General features: G+C 38.5%; 1 protein-coding gene across 9 annotated transcripts in view; it reads left to right on the top strand.

Moving 5' to 3' along the window:
• Window positions 1-922: 922 nt before the first annotated feature.
• Window positions 923-17,672, top strand: part of VWA3B (von Willebrand factor A domain containing 3B) — a 215,226-nt gene continuing 198,476 nt past the window's right edge. For 7 of the 9 annotated variants that reach the window (XR_007151160.1, XR_007151161.1, XR_007151162.1 and 4 more), the window contains exons 1-2: window positions 923-1,096; window positions 6,138-6,365. Coding sequence is in view for 5 of the 9 variants with exons in the window: in XM_047854135.1 (XP_047710091.1) it covers window positions 6,170-6,365 (196 nt within the window). In the remaining 4 variants the exon portion in view is untranslated. Of the gene's footprint in view, window positions 1,097-6,137; window positions 6,366-17,672 lie in introns of those variants that run through there. The other 2 variants (XM_047854132.1, XM_047854136.1) reach the window with 2 other exon arrangements.

Below are 17,672 nucleotides of genomic sequence, written 5' to 3'. Positions count from 1 at the left end.
ATCTGGTCACTTTTTGAGTTTTGTAATCTGAAACACACTTTAATATCCCAACATAGTAAAACAATACTTGCCTGTGGGATCTTTTATTAAGGATTTAAAGATGTATTTCGTAAGCACAATTTTATTTGAGTGACTGAAAAATCACAGGCATGTATTTTGAGCTCTTTGCTTACTTGATACAGTAAAAATAAGGTTAAAAACAAAGCCGAATGGAGAAAATAATACTATAGGAATACTCATATCTGATAGGTAAGGGTATTTCGGTAATTGCAGCCCCTCCTCCAAAACTGCAGCTCACTGTCTCACCCGTCTAAGCTTCACATTCGCTCCACCCCTGAGCGATCTGTAACTGCCCCACCTCTTTAAGCTTCTTTCCCTCAACCGTAAAATGAAGAAAATAGCTCTTCACAGCGTTCAGGTGAAAATTAAACAAAATTACACAGGTGTAAGTGCTCTACACGCTGCAAAGCACGTACAGAAGTTAATTGCAATGTTTGCTACAATGCACTGGCCTACCTCCCGCCTTGGGCGCCTTTCTCGCCCCTTACCCAGGCTCGTCAGTATGTTTATCTGCTTGTTAACTTAGTTAATAAATATTCACCGTCGTTGTTAATTTTCCCTGTAACAGCAGGCATAGAGGGCAGTGCCATCCACCCTGTCCCCTAGCGTGGGGGCCCTTGCTTTGGGTCTGAGGTGGTGACCTTGGGTGCCTCAGGAATCCAGCACACCCACCTTCGAAACCTCGCCCCGGACCCTGCCTTAGAGCCCCGCCCCTTCGTCCCGCTGGCCCCGCCTCCACTGGGCGCACGCTCCGTGGGCGGGGCCGGCTCAGGGAGCCCTGCTGTGGTTGGCCGCGTCCGAGCAACCCGGGCTACGCCGTGGTCAACATGCTCTGAGTTTAGCTCTCGGGTCACAGAGAAATAGAACGTCTGGAGTCCTTCGAGCCAAGCGCCGACCCTTTGCCCGAGGGAGTTGGTGCTTTATCAACCAGGGGGATGCGCGTCTCACCCGCCCTCGGGGGTCAGAAGGCCCCCAGAAAATGGGAGGGCGGCTGCTGAACAGGAACCGTCTTGTCTTTCATCCGACAGATTGCCTAGTAAGTGGGATGCGATCCCTTCCACGCCAGAACCTTCCAGGTGCCAAGGTTTCCAGCAGGGTGTGGAGGGAAAGCTTGGAATTATGCAGTTTCCGACTTGCACTGCCCTCCACAAAAGCTCAACGATTTTCCCAGGTTCACTTAACTATTTGGTTCTGTGGTCAGGCTGAGACACAAGGTACCGACCCCTCCTACTGCACAGCTCTAACCACCATACCCCACTCACAGCGGAGCTCAGCCCCTCTGGTGGGGAACCAGTTTTCCAGCTTTCTGTCTTATCATAGGCCAACAATAGTAAGGTGAAGTTCGTTAGGCTTGGAATTAATACAAGAACCAAGAGATATTTATTTATTTATTTATTTATTTATTTATTTATTTATTTATTTATTTATTATTTTATGTTCATTTTTGAAAGAGATTCCCATGTAGGCTCCGCACTGTCAGCGCAGAGCCCAACTGGCCGGCTCCATCTCACCAACCCTGAGATCATGACCTGAGCCAAAATAAAGAGTTGGACGTTTAGCCAACTGAGCCACTTAGGCACCCCCCAGGAGAAATTTATTTTTAAGAAATAGTGAGAACATGAATAGTCCAAAACAAAGGGATTTGCTTGTGTCCAGATTTCTACAACTTTCCGTTCTGGGATATCTCCTCTCTCTCCCTTCTACACTTACATGGTTTTAACAATCACCTCACTAGGACAAACTCCATTGTCTTTTGCTCTTTTCATATGGACATAAAACTTAATTAGGCTTAGTTTCCACTTGGTAGAGTTTTCCTTTTATCTTCTTGGGAGCTCTTGGTTTCTTTCTTCTCAGCAATGACCTTCCTAAAGCAGCCCAGTTAGTTATTCTTAGATCTTCTTTTCTTGGCTACATTTTCTCAGCCGTGGGCCAGTCCATTTCACTGTCCTTGCCTCTACCCACATTATTTGAGCAGATGATCACAGGCTAGCCTTGCTCTTTAAGGGCAAGAAAATGGAGGGAGAAGTAGATTAAGGGTTTCTGGGGGAGAGTTGCAGGAGGATACCCAAGCAGCTTGACCCAGCTTCCTTTCTCCCTGGAATAATTATAATTCAAAACTCACATAAATCACAAGATATATCCACCTAACCTATGCTTCATTTTCAGTAAGAATTAACAATGATATAGAAGTTTTGGGTGTTGATAACAAAACAGGAGTATACCGAATGTTTAATCTGAATTAATGGACTTGAAGTGCATTGTGCCTCAACCTCTGACTATGTAGGACCCAATCTCTTAAGCCATGAGAATTTCCCCAAGGTGCTCACCTCAGAACAACCTTGGGGCATCTCTTGGCTGCCCCCTATGGGCAGACTTCAGCAGTACAGACTGGCTGCACTTGGAGCCCCTTGTTCCCTTGGTTGGGGCTTTTGACTTCTGCCGACTTTACCTTTCTGTGTTCCCCCAAGCTCTGCCTCCCTGCTCTTACCTTCAGCTCAGACTTTCGCTTCTTTTGTTTCTCTTCTATTTTTTTTTTTTGTTTATATTTCCACATTCTTTTTTGGAAATCCCTTCCTATTTCCCCAAACTTTAGCTCTTGAGATAGCTTTTGAAACTTAGGGCAGTGTTCAACTGGACTTCTTGTTTCTTACTTCTGGATTCCTCTGTTCCCCAATTTGTAATAACCTCAGATGAAGAGATTCTGAAAAGTCATAGTAATAATAATAACAACATAGTAATATCTGGAAGATAAAATGTCTCTGTTAAAGAGACGCTATTTCCCGATTTTAGCCTTGTTTGACCTAAAAAAATTGCTGCCTTATTGAAAAATTAGGATTCTCAGGGTGCCTGGGTGGCTCAGTTGATTAAACGTCCGACTTTGGCTCAGGTCATGATCTCATGGTTCCTGAGTCTGAGCCCCGCATTGGGCTCTCTGCTGTCAGCACAGAGCCTGTTTCGGATCCTCTGTCCCCCTCTTTCTGCCCCCCCCCCATTCTCTCTCTCTCTCTCTCTCTCAAAAACGTTAAAATTTTTTTTAAAAAATCAGGATTCTTAGTAATTCTGAGTGATCAATTTAATTCAACACCCTTACAAAGTGCCTGCTGTATTTAAGGCACTGTACTGAGGACATTCATATAGTTTGTCCCTGCAATCATTGAACCTTTTAGTTTAGACAAGGCAAACCTGAAGTGCCCAAGGTCATATTGGTGAAGTGTCAAAGTGACAGTTGGAACTTTGCTGGAAACATGCTGTGGAAGGTTGGGGAGGCGGTCTGGAGAGGCTTAATAGAGGGGATAGAGTTTGAAATGGGCCTTGAACTCTAAGATTTCACATAGGAGAACTGCCTGAGACCACCTTAGGTATGGGAAAGCAGGTGGGCAGTGTGTGGAGGGGTTGCTTTGTTGGGTCATTTGGCATCATTGCTCTGGCAGGCTCCCGTGCTCTGACAGAGTATCTTTTTTTTTTTTTAATTAAAAAAATTTTTTTAAATGTTTATTTATTTTTCCCAGAGAGAGAGAGAGAGAGAGAGAGAGAGAGAGAGACACAGAATCTGAAGCAGGCTCCAGGTTCCTAGCTGTTAGTGCAGAGCCCAATGTGGGGCTTGAACTCATGAACCGTGAGATCATGACCTGAGCCGAAGTTGGACGTTCAACCAACTGAACCACCCAGACGCCCCCTGACAGAGTATCTCTTATACAGCCTGAGTAGAATGATCCCCTCTGTTTGGACGTTTAATCACCCGAGCCACCCAGGCACCCCTTTCTTCCTGTTTTCTCGGATTATTTCCATTTTCCAGGTTCTTTCATTTCTGACAATGTGGGTAGTCTTAGGCTTAAAAATCCTTAGTCAAGATCTGAATCAGAATGACTCATACAGTTTCTCAAATTCAATAGAGCCAACCAGACCTTTTTAAAAATATTTATTTAAAAAATTTTTTAAGCCACGTGAGTGCAGGAGGCACTGGGGCATGCACCTTAGCTGGAGGATTCAGTTGTATTTTGTTTGGGATCAAGAACATGTTCGGGCCTGGGTGGCTCAGTTGGTTAAGCATCTGACTTCTGCTCAGGTCATGATCTCGTGGTTCATGAATTCAAGCCCCACATTGGGCTCTGCGCTGACAGTTGGGAGCCTGGAGCCTGCTTCAGAGTCTGTCTCCCTCTCTCTCTGCCCCTCCCCTGCTCATGCTCTGTCTCTCTCTCAAAAATAAACATTAAAAAAAAAGAAAATCTTATATAAAAAAAAGTATGACTCTTCTGAAACCTTCTTTAAATGTCCAAAATCCAGTTTAGGAGACTTATAAGACAATTTGTATAGCTGTGCCCCCTTTTGAACCTCTGACATGTAGCTCCCTCTAGTAAGAAAAACATAGGAGGTGGGTGAGTCTGTCAGGGAAAAGAAAGATTAACTGGAAATGATGAGATAGTAAAAAATCTTTATTCTGAGATTACTTTTCTTGTTTCTATAGGAACTGTTAACCAAATTTAAAAGTTCTTCAGCTGGCAGTCTTTGTTGGACAGATCTCAAAAAGAAAGTTAAAGTCTGTTCTTGTTTTCACATTCTGTGAGTCTAAAGTCAGAGGAGAAGCCCAAACTTAGTAGCTCAGACAACTGGGAACTTGAGGGTAAAAGGTACTTGGAATAAAAGAGGGTATATAAACAAGGCACAATTACTAAAGGATAATGATTTCTAAATAATTTATTTGGACATAGCTCTTTGCAATCAAGTGCTTACCCACGAAAAACTCATTCATTGCTAATAATAATATTTCTAATATCTTTTTTATGAAAACTCCCTAGCCTATGTCCAACTGATTTCTTTTTTTTATTTATTAAAAAATGTTTTTTAAAGGTGATTTTTTTTTTTGAGAGAGAGAGAGAGAGAGAGAGAGAGAGAGAGAGAGAGAGAGAGAGAATGCACAAGCAGGGGAGTGGTAGAGAGAGAGAGGGAAACACAGAACCTGAAACAGGCTCCAGGCTCTGAGCTGTCAGCGCACAGCCTGATGTGGGGGTTGAATTCACGAACCTTGAGATCATGACCTGAGTTAAAGTAGGATGCTTAACCGACTGAGCCACCCAGGTGCCCCTGTTCAACTGATTTCTGTATTTGATTGTTCATACTGTAACAGAGTCATGCAGGGAATATGTTTGGAGTTTTAGAAATGGGAAACTACTCTTGTTGAAGTTTTATAGTCCAGGGAACAAATTTATATGTGTTTCACACTCTGGGTACAGAGAAGAGCAGACCTTTGTCTTTCTCCAAGTTAATCAGGCCTTCCCTTGAAGTTGTGATGAGTGGGTTAAGATTGCATTACCGTCTGGCCACTCCTTTCCTCTTGTGCACACTAGCTATATTTAGGCGGGTCTAGATAAGTTTAATATGTAGCATATTGCCTTGAGTCCAGCTGGTCCCAGAACAGCTGGCTACATGATTCAGAATGTTTAAGTCCAACTTTAAAATAAAACATTTGGCAAGTGAATCCATGTATTCTAGCTGGGCTGAGCTGCAATCCAGTTCCCACGCTATCACTAGCTCCCAATTAGACACTCCACTTACAGAACAGGTGTGTTTCCTCTCAGGGTTTTACCCTCTTTATCCTTTGGAAGTGAAAGGTCAGGTGCAATTATAATTGGAATACTGATGTGTAATGAAGGTTCGGGAGCGAATGTTTATTTTCCAAAATGGAAGAACTTTGCATTTTTTTCTGATTATGAAAGTAAATCCTCTTTCAGAAATGTCTAAATATTCAGTGTAAAAATTTAAACAGAATGGAAAAGGCAAAAACTACACATATTCCCACCACACAGATAAAACTACTGTAACCTGTTGGTATTTACCTTTCTAGGTGTTCTTCTGTGTGTATAGGAGTATGGATGGATGCAGATTGAATTTTATGGATAAATTTTAGCAATATATGTGGGCATCTTTGTTGGCAAATATACATCTATATTAAAAATTTTAACTGGTAGATAGAATTCCACTTAATGGTTGCACTGTAATTTATATTAAACCAATCCCCTGTTGATGTTAGATTGGTTCCAAGTCTTCAGGAAGTCTGATTTTCACACTTGCCCTTATAGGAGGTCTCTGTGATTTAGATCCTAATTCCGAGATGGAGCTAGCAGATTCATCTTCCACCATCTCTGAGCAGCAGCTGCAGGGGCAAGAGAGACTAAGCAACACCAAGACAGATTTGGCCGGGCAGAGTCTCATCTCATCTGAGGAATGGCTTCAACTACATGGGCTTAAGAGCAAAAAATTGACCTTGAAACAGATTTTGTCACAGATCGGATTCCCACATTGTGAAGGTATAGTACTCACAAAGTAGTATCGGTTGGAGAACCCAACCAGCATCCCGTCCCGTAGCCTTGGAGGGGACACTGCATCAGCTCTGAAGGCCCCTCAAAACCACACGCCTCTGAGCTTGTTCTGATCTCTCATCTTTATTGGTAAAAAATGTTTGTGCATGGATCTCCAATATATGTTTGTTATATAGGTGTATGATTATCAGTCCACTTATTAAGTATTAGTAATGCTGCGTTTCATTCTTTGCCCTTTTAAAGATGAAATAAAAGTAAATAGAAGTTGTGCACACCACAGAAGATGTCTTCTTCATCCCTTGGGATGTGCAGACCCCTTCAGGAGGCTGTTGATTAAGACAATAGCTGTGTATGGTTTCAGGGAGAACATGCTGTTTTCCTGTCATAGCCTCTCTTTATGTGATATCATGGTCCAGTGTTTTTAAATACATTGGTTAGAAATTTGGTCCTGAACTCCCAGTAGTATAGCTTTCCAACAGGGAGTATAGAAATGGATGAGGGTGTATTTTGGTTTTGCTTTTGTTTTTTAATTTTTAATTTTTAATTTTATTTTAGAGAGAGTGAGAGTATGAGCAGGTGAGAGGGACAGAGGGAGAGAGTGACAATCTTAAGTAGACTCCACACTTAGCTTGGAGCCCCATGTGGGGTTGGATCCCACGACCCTGGGGTTATGACCTGAGCTGAAATCAAGAGTCAGACGCTCAACCAACGGAGCCACCCAGGCACCCTGCTTTTGTTTATTTTCTGATGACATATTGATTTGGGTTGCTACTGAAATATAGGGCCCAGGGGACCAGGGATACAGAATGTCTTACAGCATGTGAGATAGCCCACCCAGCAGGAGTGTCCTGTTCAATGTATGAGTAACACCCTATTTGAGGAGCACTCCTTCAATCAGGGCAATTTCTATTACTTGGATTTTACTCAGTAATTTTGAATTAGCCAATTAATTAATTAATTCAGCATGTATTTATTGAGTGGCCAATAATACTGTTGTTTTGAGATTTTTCACCAGTTCTCTTGGCAGCTTTGTTCTACACTGGTGATAAGGAAGGTGTAGGGGATGTGGTTGTTACAGACTGATCTGGAGGCCCATTCTAATGGCAAGGACTTTGCTCTTCAGGGTTCAGGCTGTGCGTTATTTATCCTTCTGTAAGGGGTGGTACAACCAGCCCTATACCTTCTAAATACCTTTCAGCGAGGGCTGGGGGTGGGGCTGCCAGAGTCAGGGTCTATGGGATTCCTACATAAGGAAACAAACTGAAAGTTTTATCTTGTATTTCAAATAACTATAATTCAGTTATTAATATTTGCAAAAATAGCAGTTCCGTATATTTTGTCAAGGATTTTTCAATCTAAGGTCATGGAAAATACTGCTCTGTGATTTTCTTTTAATGCCCTTGTTAGACTATGGCATCAGGATTATGCTGGCCTCATAAAATGATTTGAAAGTATTCCTTCCTCCTGTATGTTCTGATGGTGCTTTTATATGAGTGGTATAATTTCTTCTGTAAATGTTTGATGGAACTCACCAGTGAAACTTACCTGAACCTGAAGTTTTGTTTATAGGAAAATTTGGACAAGAATTCCATTTCTGTAATAGACATAGGGCTATTCAGATTTTCTGTTTCATCATGCCAATTTTAGAAAGTTTTGTTTTTCAAGGACTTTGTTCACTTCATCAGTGTTTTCCAATATATTGACAAAACATGTTTCATAATATTCCCTTAACACTTTTTTTAATGCCTGCAGAATCTATAGTGATGTTCCCTCTTTCATTTCAGATATAATTTGTGTTTTTTCTCACTTCTTTCTTGATGAGTCTTTTTAGCAGTATATCACAACTCTTTCCAAAGAACCAAATTTTGGTTTTGTTGTTTCTTTTTCCCTATTCTTTGTTTTTTATTTCATTGATATCTGCTTTGATCTTTATTATTTCTAGCCACTTACTTTGAGTTTAATTTGCATTCCTTTTTCCAGCTTAATGTGGAAACTTAGGTAATTGATTTTAAGCCTTTCTTCTCCTTTCACATAGTCATTTAAAATTCCTCTAAGGATTGCTTTAGCTGAATCCAAATCTTGATAGATTTTCATCATTATTTTCATCATTATTGAGTTCAGAATATTTTTTCTCTTGTGACTTTTTTCTTTGATTCATTTTTAAAAGAAATGTTTAATTTTCAAATATTTTTGGATTTTTAAAGCTGTCTTGTTATTTACTTCTGTTTATGTTAGAAAACACAGTAAGATTTTTGTCTTTTAAAATGTACTGAGATTTGTTTTATTGTGCACATTTCATAACACATCTGAAAAGAATGTGTATTCTGCAGTTGTGAGGTAATATTTATAAATGTTAATTTGTTCAAGGTAGTTGGTTTTATTGTATCAGAGATGTTCTGTGTCTTCAGAGATATTTTTGCATAGTGGCTTTGTCCTTTTCTTAGTTCTGTAAATTTTTTTCATGTAATTTGAAGCTGTAATAAGTACACACACACATTTAGGATTGTCATATCTTTCTGATGAATTAAAAAATTTTTATTTTTATTATTTTTAATATAATTTATTATCAAATTGGCTAACATACAGTGTGTAAAGTGTGCTCTTGGTTTTCGGGGTAGATTCCCGTGGTTCATCGCTTACATACAACACCCAGTACTCATCCCAACAAGTGCCCTCCTTAATGCCTATCACCCATTTTTCCCTCTCCACAACTCCCTCATCCACCCTCAGTTTGTATTTAAGAGTCTCTTATGGTTTGCCTACTTCCCTCTCTGTGTGTAACTATTTTGTTCCCCTTCCCTTCCTCTATGGTCTTCTGTTAAGTTTCTTCAGATCCACATATGAGTGAAACATATGATATCTGTCCTTCTCTGACTTATTTCACTCAGCATAATACCTTTCAGTTTTATCCATGTTGCTGCAAATGGCATGATTTCATTCTTTCTCATTGCCAGGTAGTATTCCATTGTATATATAAACCATACCTTCTTTATCCATTCTTCAGGTGATGGATATTTAGGCTCTCTCCATAATTTGGCTATTGTTTAAAGCACTGCTATAAACATTGGGATACCTGTGCCCCTATGAATCAGCATTCCTGTATCCCTTGGATAAATTTAATAGTGCTACTGCTGGGTCGTAGGATAGCTCTATTTTTAATTCTTTGAGGAACCTCCATAGTTTTCCAGAGTGGCTGCACCCGTTTACATTCCCACTAACAAAGCAAGAAGGTTCCCATTTCTCTACATCCTTGCCAGCATCTATAGTTTCCTGAGTTGTTAATTTTAGCTACTCTGACCGGTGTGAGATAGTATCTCAGTGTGGTTTTAATTTGTAGTTCTCTAATGGTGAGTGACATGGAGCATCTTTTCATGTGTCTGTTGGCCATCTGGATATCTTCTTTGGAAAAGTGTCTATTCATGTCTTCTGCCCATTTCTTCAGTGGATTATTTGTTTTTTGGGTGTTGAGTTTGGTAAGTTCTTCATAGATTTTGGAGACTAACCCTTTATCTGATATGTCATTTGCAAATATCTTTTCCCAATCTGTTGGTTGCCTTTTAGTTTTGTTGATTGTTTCCTTTGCAGTGCAGAAGGTTTTTATCTTGATGAGGTCCCAATAGTTCATTTTTGCTTTTAATTCCCTTGCTTTTGGAGATGTGTCAAGCAAGAAATTGCTGAGGCTGATGTCAAAGAGGTGGTTGCCTGTTTTCTCCTCCAGTAGACATGCACTTACCAGGCACAGTGGGGCGTGGTTTGGTGTAGGTGGGTCCCACCTCCACTGTGGGCCCACTGTCCACTGTCGGTTCCCTGAAGCCCTGCCTTGGTGGTGGTGGGGAGAAAAATGGCGACCCCCCAGTGTCTCCTCCATGGACCGTGTGTCCCCAACAAGTCTGTTCAAGCCATCCTCACTGTGTTGCGGGTGCAAACGAGGCGGTTTGTCCCACTCTGCTGACTCCTGTGCCTTCCTGGCATTGGGCTGGGATTTAAACCCTGATGTCTTTAAGGTTCCCACTCCATCCACCCTGGTTTCAGGTAAGTGCTGCTTTGCACTGCCTCATTTATGGCCTCTGGCTGGTGGGCACAGGCAACCTTTGCCCTTTGAATGGCTACATACCTTCTTCCCATAGCACTCCAGGGAGGGGATTGCTTTCTCCCATTGCGCACTATGCCTCTGAACTAGTTACTGAACCGGGCTGGCTCCCTTCCTCCTCAGGTACTCAAACAGGGCAGCTGGCCCCAGTCTGGAGAAAGCCCCACAGTTAGATTGGATCTTTCTCCATCCTGGTCCATGGTTTTTCTCTTGTCCAGATACCGTATTACACTTCCCCAGCCTCTTTTTCTCTTCCCTTTGTCTCTCCACAGAAGGGGATCCCTCCCCTCCTTTCCTCTGCCTCCTGTTTTATCTCTCCCAGTTCACAGTCACGCCGGTATGGCCTGTCATGTTGTCCCTATGGGTCCCTGAAGGCGTCTCTATCACTTTGCAGCCTGGACTCTTGGAGTTCAGAGTCCTTTGGCCTCAACACTGCTGTGTTTGAGAGATGAGGGAACTTCGGATCTCCCTACTTCTCTGCCATTTGGCCCCTCCTCCCTTAATAATTTTTAAATGTCCTCTTTATCTCAGATGATAGTCCTGGTTTTGACATTTACTTTAATATTGATACAACCACTGCAGCTTTCTTAGGCTTCATTTGTACATGACATATATGTTTACAGTCTTTAACTTTCAAGCTATCTGTAGTCTCTAAATTTTTCCATTTACATTTCAATAGGCTTTTTATGTATGCCCTTTTTGTGTTTTGTTTTCAGTGGTTGCTTTAGTGATTATATCCTTAACTTGTTATAGTCTGTCAAAAGTTAGCTTTGTACTACATCATGTAAGGTGTAAGAACCTTGCAACAGTATAACTCCACTTACCCCCCACTCCTGTCCTTGGTATTATTGCTTAATGTATTTTATTTTTATATACATCATAAACCTCACAAGCCGGTGTTATGGTTATTGCTTTTTTTTTTTTAACGTTTATTTATTTTTGAGACAGAGAGAGACAGAGCATGAACAACGGGGGAGGGTCAGAGAGAGGGAGACGCAGAATCTGAAACAGGCCTCAGGCTCCGAGCTGTCAGCACAGAGAACGACGCGGGGGTCAAACTCACGGACCGTGAGATCATGACCTGAGCCGAAGTCGGCCGCTTAACCGACTGAGCCACCCAGGCGCCCCTGGTTATTGCTTTAAAAAGTCACTTGTCGTTTAAAGAAACTGAGTGGGAGAAAATAGCATTTTACATCCACATATTTACTATTTATAATATTCTTGCTTCCTAGAAGTTCCATCTGGTATTTGTTCCTAAAGAATTTCTTTGAATCATTTCTTGTAGTGCAGGTCTGCTGGTGACAGATTTTCTTAGTTTTTGTTCATCTGATACTGCTTTTATTTCACCTTCTCTCTTTTTTAGAATGATTAGTTGTTTGGTTGATTGATTGGTACTTGTTATTCTGAAATAATGATAGCTTTACAGGAGGTTGCAAAGATGATATAGACAGAACCCAAGAACCCTTCACCTAGTTTCTCCTAATGGTTACATCTTATAAAATTTGGGTATAATATCATATCAAGGAGTTTGACATGGATGCACTGTGTGTGAATAATTCTATGTAATTTTACCACTTGTGTAGATTTGTGTAACCATCACCACAATCAAGATACAGAACTGTTTATTACCACAAAGATCTCCATTGTGCTACCCTGTGATAGTCGTACAGACACCGTAACCCCCAACATCCTTAACTCCTAGCAACTACCAATCTGTTTTCTATCTCTAATTTTCTCATGTAGAGAATGTTTATATAAATGGGATCATGTAGTATTTGACCTTTTGAAATTGGCATTTTTTCACTTAGTATTATTTCTTTGAGATTCATCCAAGTTATTGCATGTAGCAATGGTTTATTTCTTTTTATTGTAGTTGTATTCCAGGGTATGGATGTACCGCTGTTTGTTTAGCCAGTCACCATTAAAAGACATCTGCGTAGTTTCCAGTTTTGGGCTATTACAAATAAGTCTGCTACGAACAATTGTTTACATGTTTTTGTGTGACCATAAGTTCTCATTTCTCTGGGATAAGTGCCCAGGAATGCAAATGCTACATGGTATGTTAAGTGTGTGTTTAATTTTTTGTTTTGTTTAGTTTTGTTTTGTTCAGAAACTGCCAAACTTTTACAGGGTGGCTATGCTATTAACTTCAGTAATATACGAGAGAGACAGTTTCTCCACGTCATCATCAGCATTTGATATTGTCACAATTGAAAAGTTTTAGCTGTTCATGGCGATTAAGGAGTGCACTTATCCTGATGAGCACAGGGATGGAAGTGTTCAGTCACTATATTGTACACCTGAAACTTAATATTACACTATATGTTAACTGTTATTTAAATAAAAACTTAAAAAAAATAAAGGTTTTAGCTGTTCTAATATTTTCTAATATTTGTGTAGTGATATTTCATTGTGGTTTTAGTCTATATTCGCCTAATGCCTAGTTTTGTTGAACACATTTTCATGTGCTTATTTGCTGTATATCATCTCTGGCAAAATGTTTTTTTATGTCTTTTGGTCATTTTCTAATTAAGTTTTTAAAATGTTGAGTGTTGAGAGTTCATTATATATTCTAGATGTGAGTCCTTTTTCACATATGTGGCTTACAGATATATTTTCCTAATCTATAGCTCATCTTTTCATTCTCTTAACAGAGTTTCTCAGAAAAGAAGTTAATTTTGGTGATTTTTTTTATTTGATGATATTTTCCTCATGTAAATCTTGCTGATGCTCAAAGTTTTCTCCTATTTTTGCTTTACTAAAAGTTTTATAGTTTTCTATCTTACATTTAGCCCATGATCAATTTGAGTTACTTTCTGTAGAAGTTTCACTTTTGGACTATGGATATCTAATCGCTCCAGCAACTTTATTTAAAATTAAATAAAAGGCTTTTGCACAGTGAAGGACAATAAAAAGGTTTTCAGTAAAAAGACAACCTACTGAATGAGAGAAGATATTTGCAAATAGTATATCCAATAAAGGGTTAATATCCAAAATATATAAAGAACTTATACAACTCAACACCCAAAATGCCCCAAACAACCTGATTTAAAAATGGGCTTTAAAAAAAGAGGACTTGAATAGACATTTTTCCAAAGAAGACATACAGATGGCCAACAGACACATGCTCAACATCACTCATCATTAGGGAAATGCAAGTCAAAACCAAATAAGATATCACCCCACACCTGCCTGGATGACTAAAAAAAAAATGCAAGAAATAACAAGTGTTGGTGAGGATGTGGAGAAAAGGGAACCCTCATACACTGGTGGTGGGAATGTAAATTGGTACAGCCACTGTGGCAAACAGTGTGGAGGTTCCTCTAGAAATTAAAAATAGAAATACTATATGACCCAGTAATTCTACTACTGTGTATTTACCCAAAGAAAAGGAAAATATTAATTTGAAAAGGTATTTGCACCCCTGTGTTTATTGGAACATTATTTACAACAGCCAAGATATGGGAGCAACCTAAGTGTTGATCAGTAGACAAATGGATAAGGAAGATGTGGTATATGTATACAATGGATTATTATGCCACCATAAAAAGGATGAGATCTTACCATTTGTAACAACACGGATAGACCTAGAGGTATTCTGATAAGTAAAATAAATGACACTGAGGAAGATAAATACCATATGATTTCACTAATGTGGAATCTGAGAAGGAAAACAAATGAATTAACAAAAAGCAGAATCAGGTCTATGCAGAGAATAAACTGATGGTTGCCAGAGTTGGGATGGGGTGGGGAACACAAGAGACCAGTTAGAGAATGAATAAGTCATGGGAATAAAAGACACAACAAAGGGAATATAGTCAATGATACTGTAATAGTGTTGTATAGTGACATATTTTAGCTACCCCTGTAGTGAGCATATTGCATATTGAGAGGTTGAATTACTGTGTTGTATACCTGAAACCAATGTAACATTGTGTGTCAACTATACTAAAATAAAATAATAAAAGACTGTCCATCTTAAGAATTGCTTTCACATCTTTGTTAAAAATTAGGTGATTGTACTTGTGTGGGGCTGTTTCTGGGTTCTCTATTTTGTTTTATTTGTCTATGTGTCTCTCTACCCCTACCACACAGTCTAGATTACCGTAACCATGTAATGTCTTGAAATTGGCCAGACTGATTCCTCCACTTTATTCTTTTTCAAAATTGTTTTAGCTACTCTAGTTTATTTGCCTTTTCATAAAAGTTTAGAATAACTATGTCTATGTCTAAATATTGATGGGATTTTGATAGGAATTGCATTATACCAATTTAAAAATTTTTTAATGTTTATTTATTTTTGAGAGAGAGACAGAGACAAAGAGTGCGAGCAGGGGAGGGGCAGAGAGAGAGGGAGACACAGAATCTGAAGCAGGCTCCAGGCTCTGAGTTGTCAGCACAGAGCCCAATGCGGGGGTTGAACTCACGAACCTTGAGATCATGACCTAACCTGAAGTCAGACTCTCAACTGACTGAGCCACCCAGGCACCCCAGACCTGTATGTCAATTTAAGTAGAATTGACATCTTTATTATAGTGGGTCTTCCAGTCCATGAATGTGGAATATCTCTCCGTCTATTTACATCTTTTATTTATTTCATCAGCTGTTGTACTTTTCAATATATGTCTTGCACATGTTTTGTATTTTATTTTTCTAAGCAATTGTAAACACTGTTGTGTTTTTTATTTTGGTTTCCACATGTTCATTGCTAGTATAAAGAAATATGGCTAATTTTTTAATGTTGATTTTCTATCCTGTGACCTCACTGAAATCACTAATTCTAAGAATTTTTTTTTGTTGCTCTTGATTCCTTGGGATTTCTAGGTAGACCATCATGTCCTCTCCAAATAGGGAAAGTTTTCATTCTTCCTTTGTGATCTATATACCTTATATTTCCTTGTCTTACCATGTGCTGGATAGAACTTTCAGTACTATGTTGAACAGTAGCAGTGAGAGTGGACATCCTCACCTAGCATCAGGTCTTAAAGGAAAGCTTTCAATCTTTGACCATTAAGCACAAAGTTAGCTTTAAGTTTTTTGTAGAATTAAAAAAAAACAAGTTGAGAAAGGTTCGTTATATTCCTAATGTGTTGAGAATTTTTATCATGAATGGATGTCGAATTTTGTCAGATGCTTTTTCTGTGTCTATATTAAAAGGATCATGTGGGTTTTTTTCTTCGCTAGCCTGTTAATTTGGTTGATTCTATTGATTGGTTTTTGAATATTGAACCAATATAGCTAATACATTTTTGCATATGTAATAATGAAGGATATTGGTCTATAGTTATCTCTTTTTTTATCACTGCCTTTATCTCTTTTTGGTATCAGGGTAATATGGGCTTAATAGAATGAGTTGGAAAATGTTCCCTTGTCTTCTATTTTCTGGAAAATATTGTGTAGAATTTTAATTACTTCTTGTGTGTTTGGTAGAGTTCTCCAGAGAACCTATCCAGGCCTGTGGATTTCTGGTGTAGAAGTTTTTGATTACAAATTCATTTTCTTATTAGGTATAGGGCTAGTCAAATGATCTATTTCAGATTAAGAAAGTTGTGGTAGTTTGCGCTTCTTGTGGAATTCACTTCATCTAAGTTGTCTAATATATGTGTGTGGAATTGGTGGTAGTATTCCATTATTCTTTTGATGTCTGAAGGGTCTTCTGCAATATTCTCTGTTTCATTCCCAATATCAGTAATTCATGTCTTCTCTCCTTTTACCTTTGTCAATTTTATTAAACTTATTAAAATACCAGGTTTTTATTTAATTGATTTTCTCTATTGTTTTTCTGTGTTCAATTTTCTTGATTTCTGCTTTCATCTTTATTATGCATTTCCTTCTACTTGCTTTGGATTTGTTTTGCTATTCTTTCTTAGTTTCTTCAAATGGGAACTTAGATTATTGATTTCAGACTTTTCATCTCCTCTTTATGCTATAAATTTCCCTCTTGGCAGTGCTTAAGCTGTGTTCCTCACATTTTTATATGTGTATTTTCATTCAGTTTAAAATATTTTTAATTTCTGTTGTACTTCTTTGACTCATGGATTTATTTAGTTTGTTATGTTATTTTAGCATGTTATTTAGTTTCCAAGAGTTTGGAGATTTTCTTATCTTTCTGTTACTGATTTCTAGTTTGTTTCAATTGTGGACAGAGAACATACTCTATTTGCTTTTAGTTTTTTTTGCATTTTTTGGATTTTTTTTTTATAGCCATGGCTATGCTTTGTCTCGGTATATATTCTGTGCTTAAAAAAGAACGTGTATTCTTTTGTTATGCAGATTTTCTGTAAATGTCAATTAGATCTTGTTTGTTGATGGTGTTGAGTATCCTTGATGATTTTGTGTCTAGTTATTCTATCAGTTGTTGAGAGAATAGTATTGAAATCTCCAATTATAATTGTGAATTTGTCTCTTTCTCTTTTCAGTTCCATCAATTTTTGCTTAAGGTACTTGCAGTCTGTTGTTCAGGGAATACACATTTAGGATTGCTATGTCTTCCTGTCTTCCTGGTGGGTTAACACTTTTATAATTATATAATGTTCTGCTATATCCCTAATAATATTCTTTGCCCTGTAGTTTACTTTTGTGATATTAATATAGTCAATCTACTTTCTTTTTATTAATACTTAAATGACATCTTTTTTCCTTTTTATACTTCTAGCTTATATATGTCATTATATTTGAAGCAATATAATATATATATAATATATATATTATATATATAATAAATTATATATAATATAATTATATTATAGATGCCTTATTGTTGGGTCATTTTTTAAATCCTCTTTGCCTATCTTTTTTTCTCTCTCTTTTTAAATTTATTAAATTTTTATTTTAATTCTAATATAGTTAGCATACATACAGTGTTATATTAGTTTCAGGCCTACAATCTAGTGATTTAAAAATTCCATACATTACTCAGTGCTCATCATGACAATGCCCCCTTAATCCCAATCACCTATTTTATCCATTCCCCCTACCCACCTACCCTCTGATAATCACCAGTTTGTTGAGTATAGTTAAGAGTCTGTTTCTTGGTTTCTCTCCCTCTCTCTCTCTGTTTTTCTTTGCTCATTTGGGTTGTTTCTTAAATTACACATATGAGTGAAATCATGTATATTCAGCCCTAAAGAATAAATCTTGCCATTTGCAAAGGCATGGATGGAGCTAGAGAGTATAATGTTAAGTGAAATAAGTCAGTCAGAGAC

This window comes from Prionailurus viverrinus, chromosome A3 (genome assembly GCF_022837055.1).
Source record: "Prionailurus viverrinus isolate Anna chromosome A3, UM_Priviv_1.0, whole genome shotgun sequence".
Classification (NCBI taxonomy): domain Eukaryota; kingdom Metazoa; phylum Chordata; class Mammalia; order Carnivora; family Felidae; genus Prionailurus; species Prionailurus viverrinus.
This window is presented reverse-complemented; position numbering and strand designations above follow the sequence as displayed.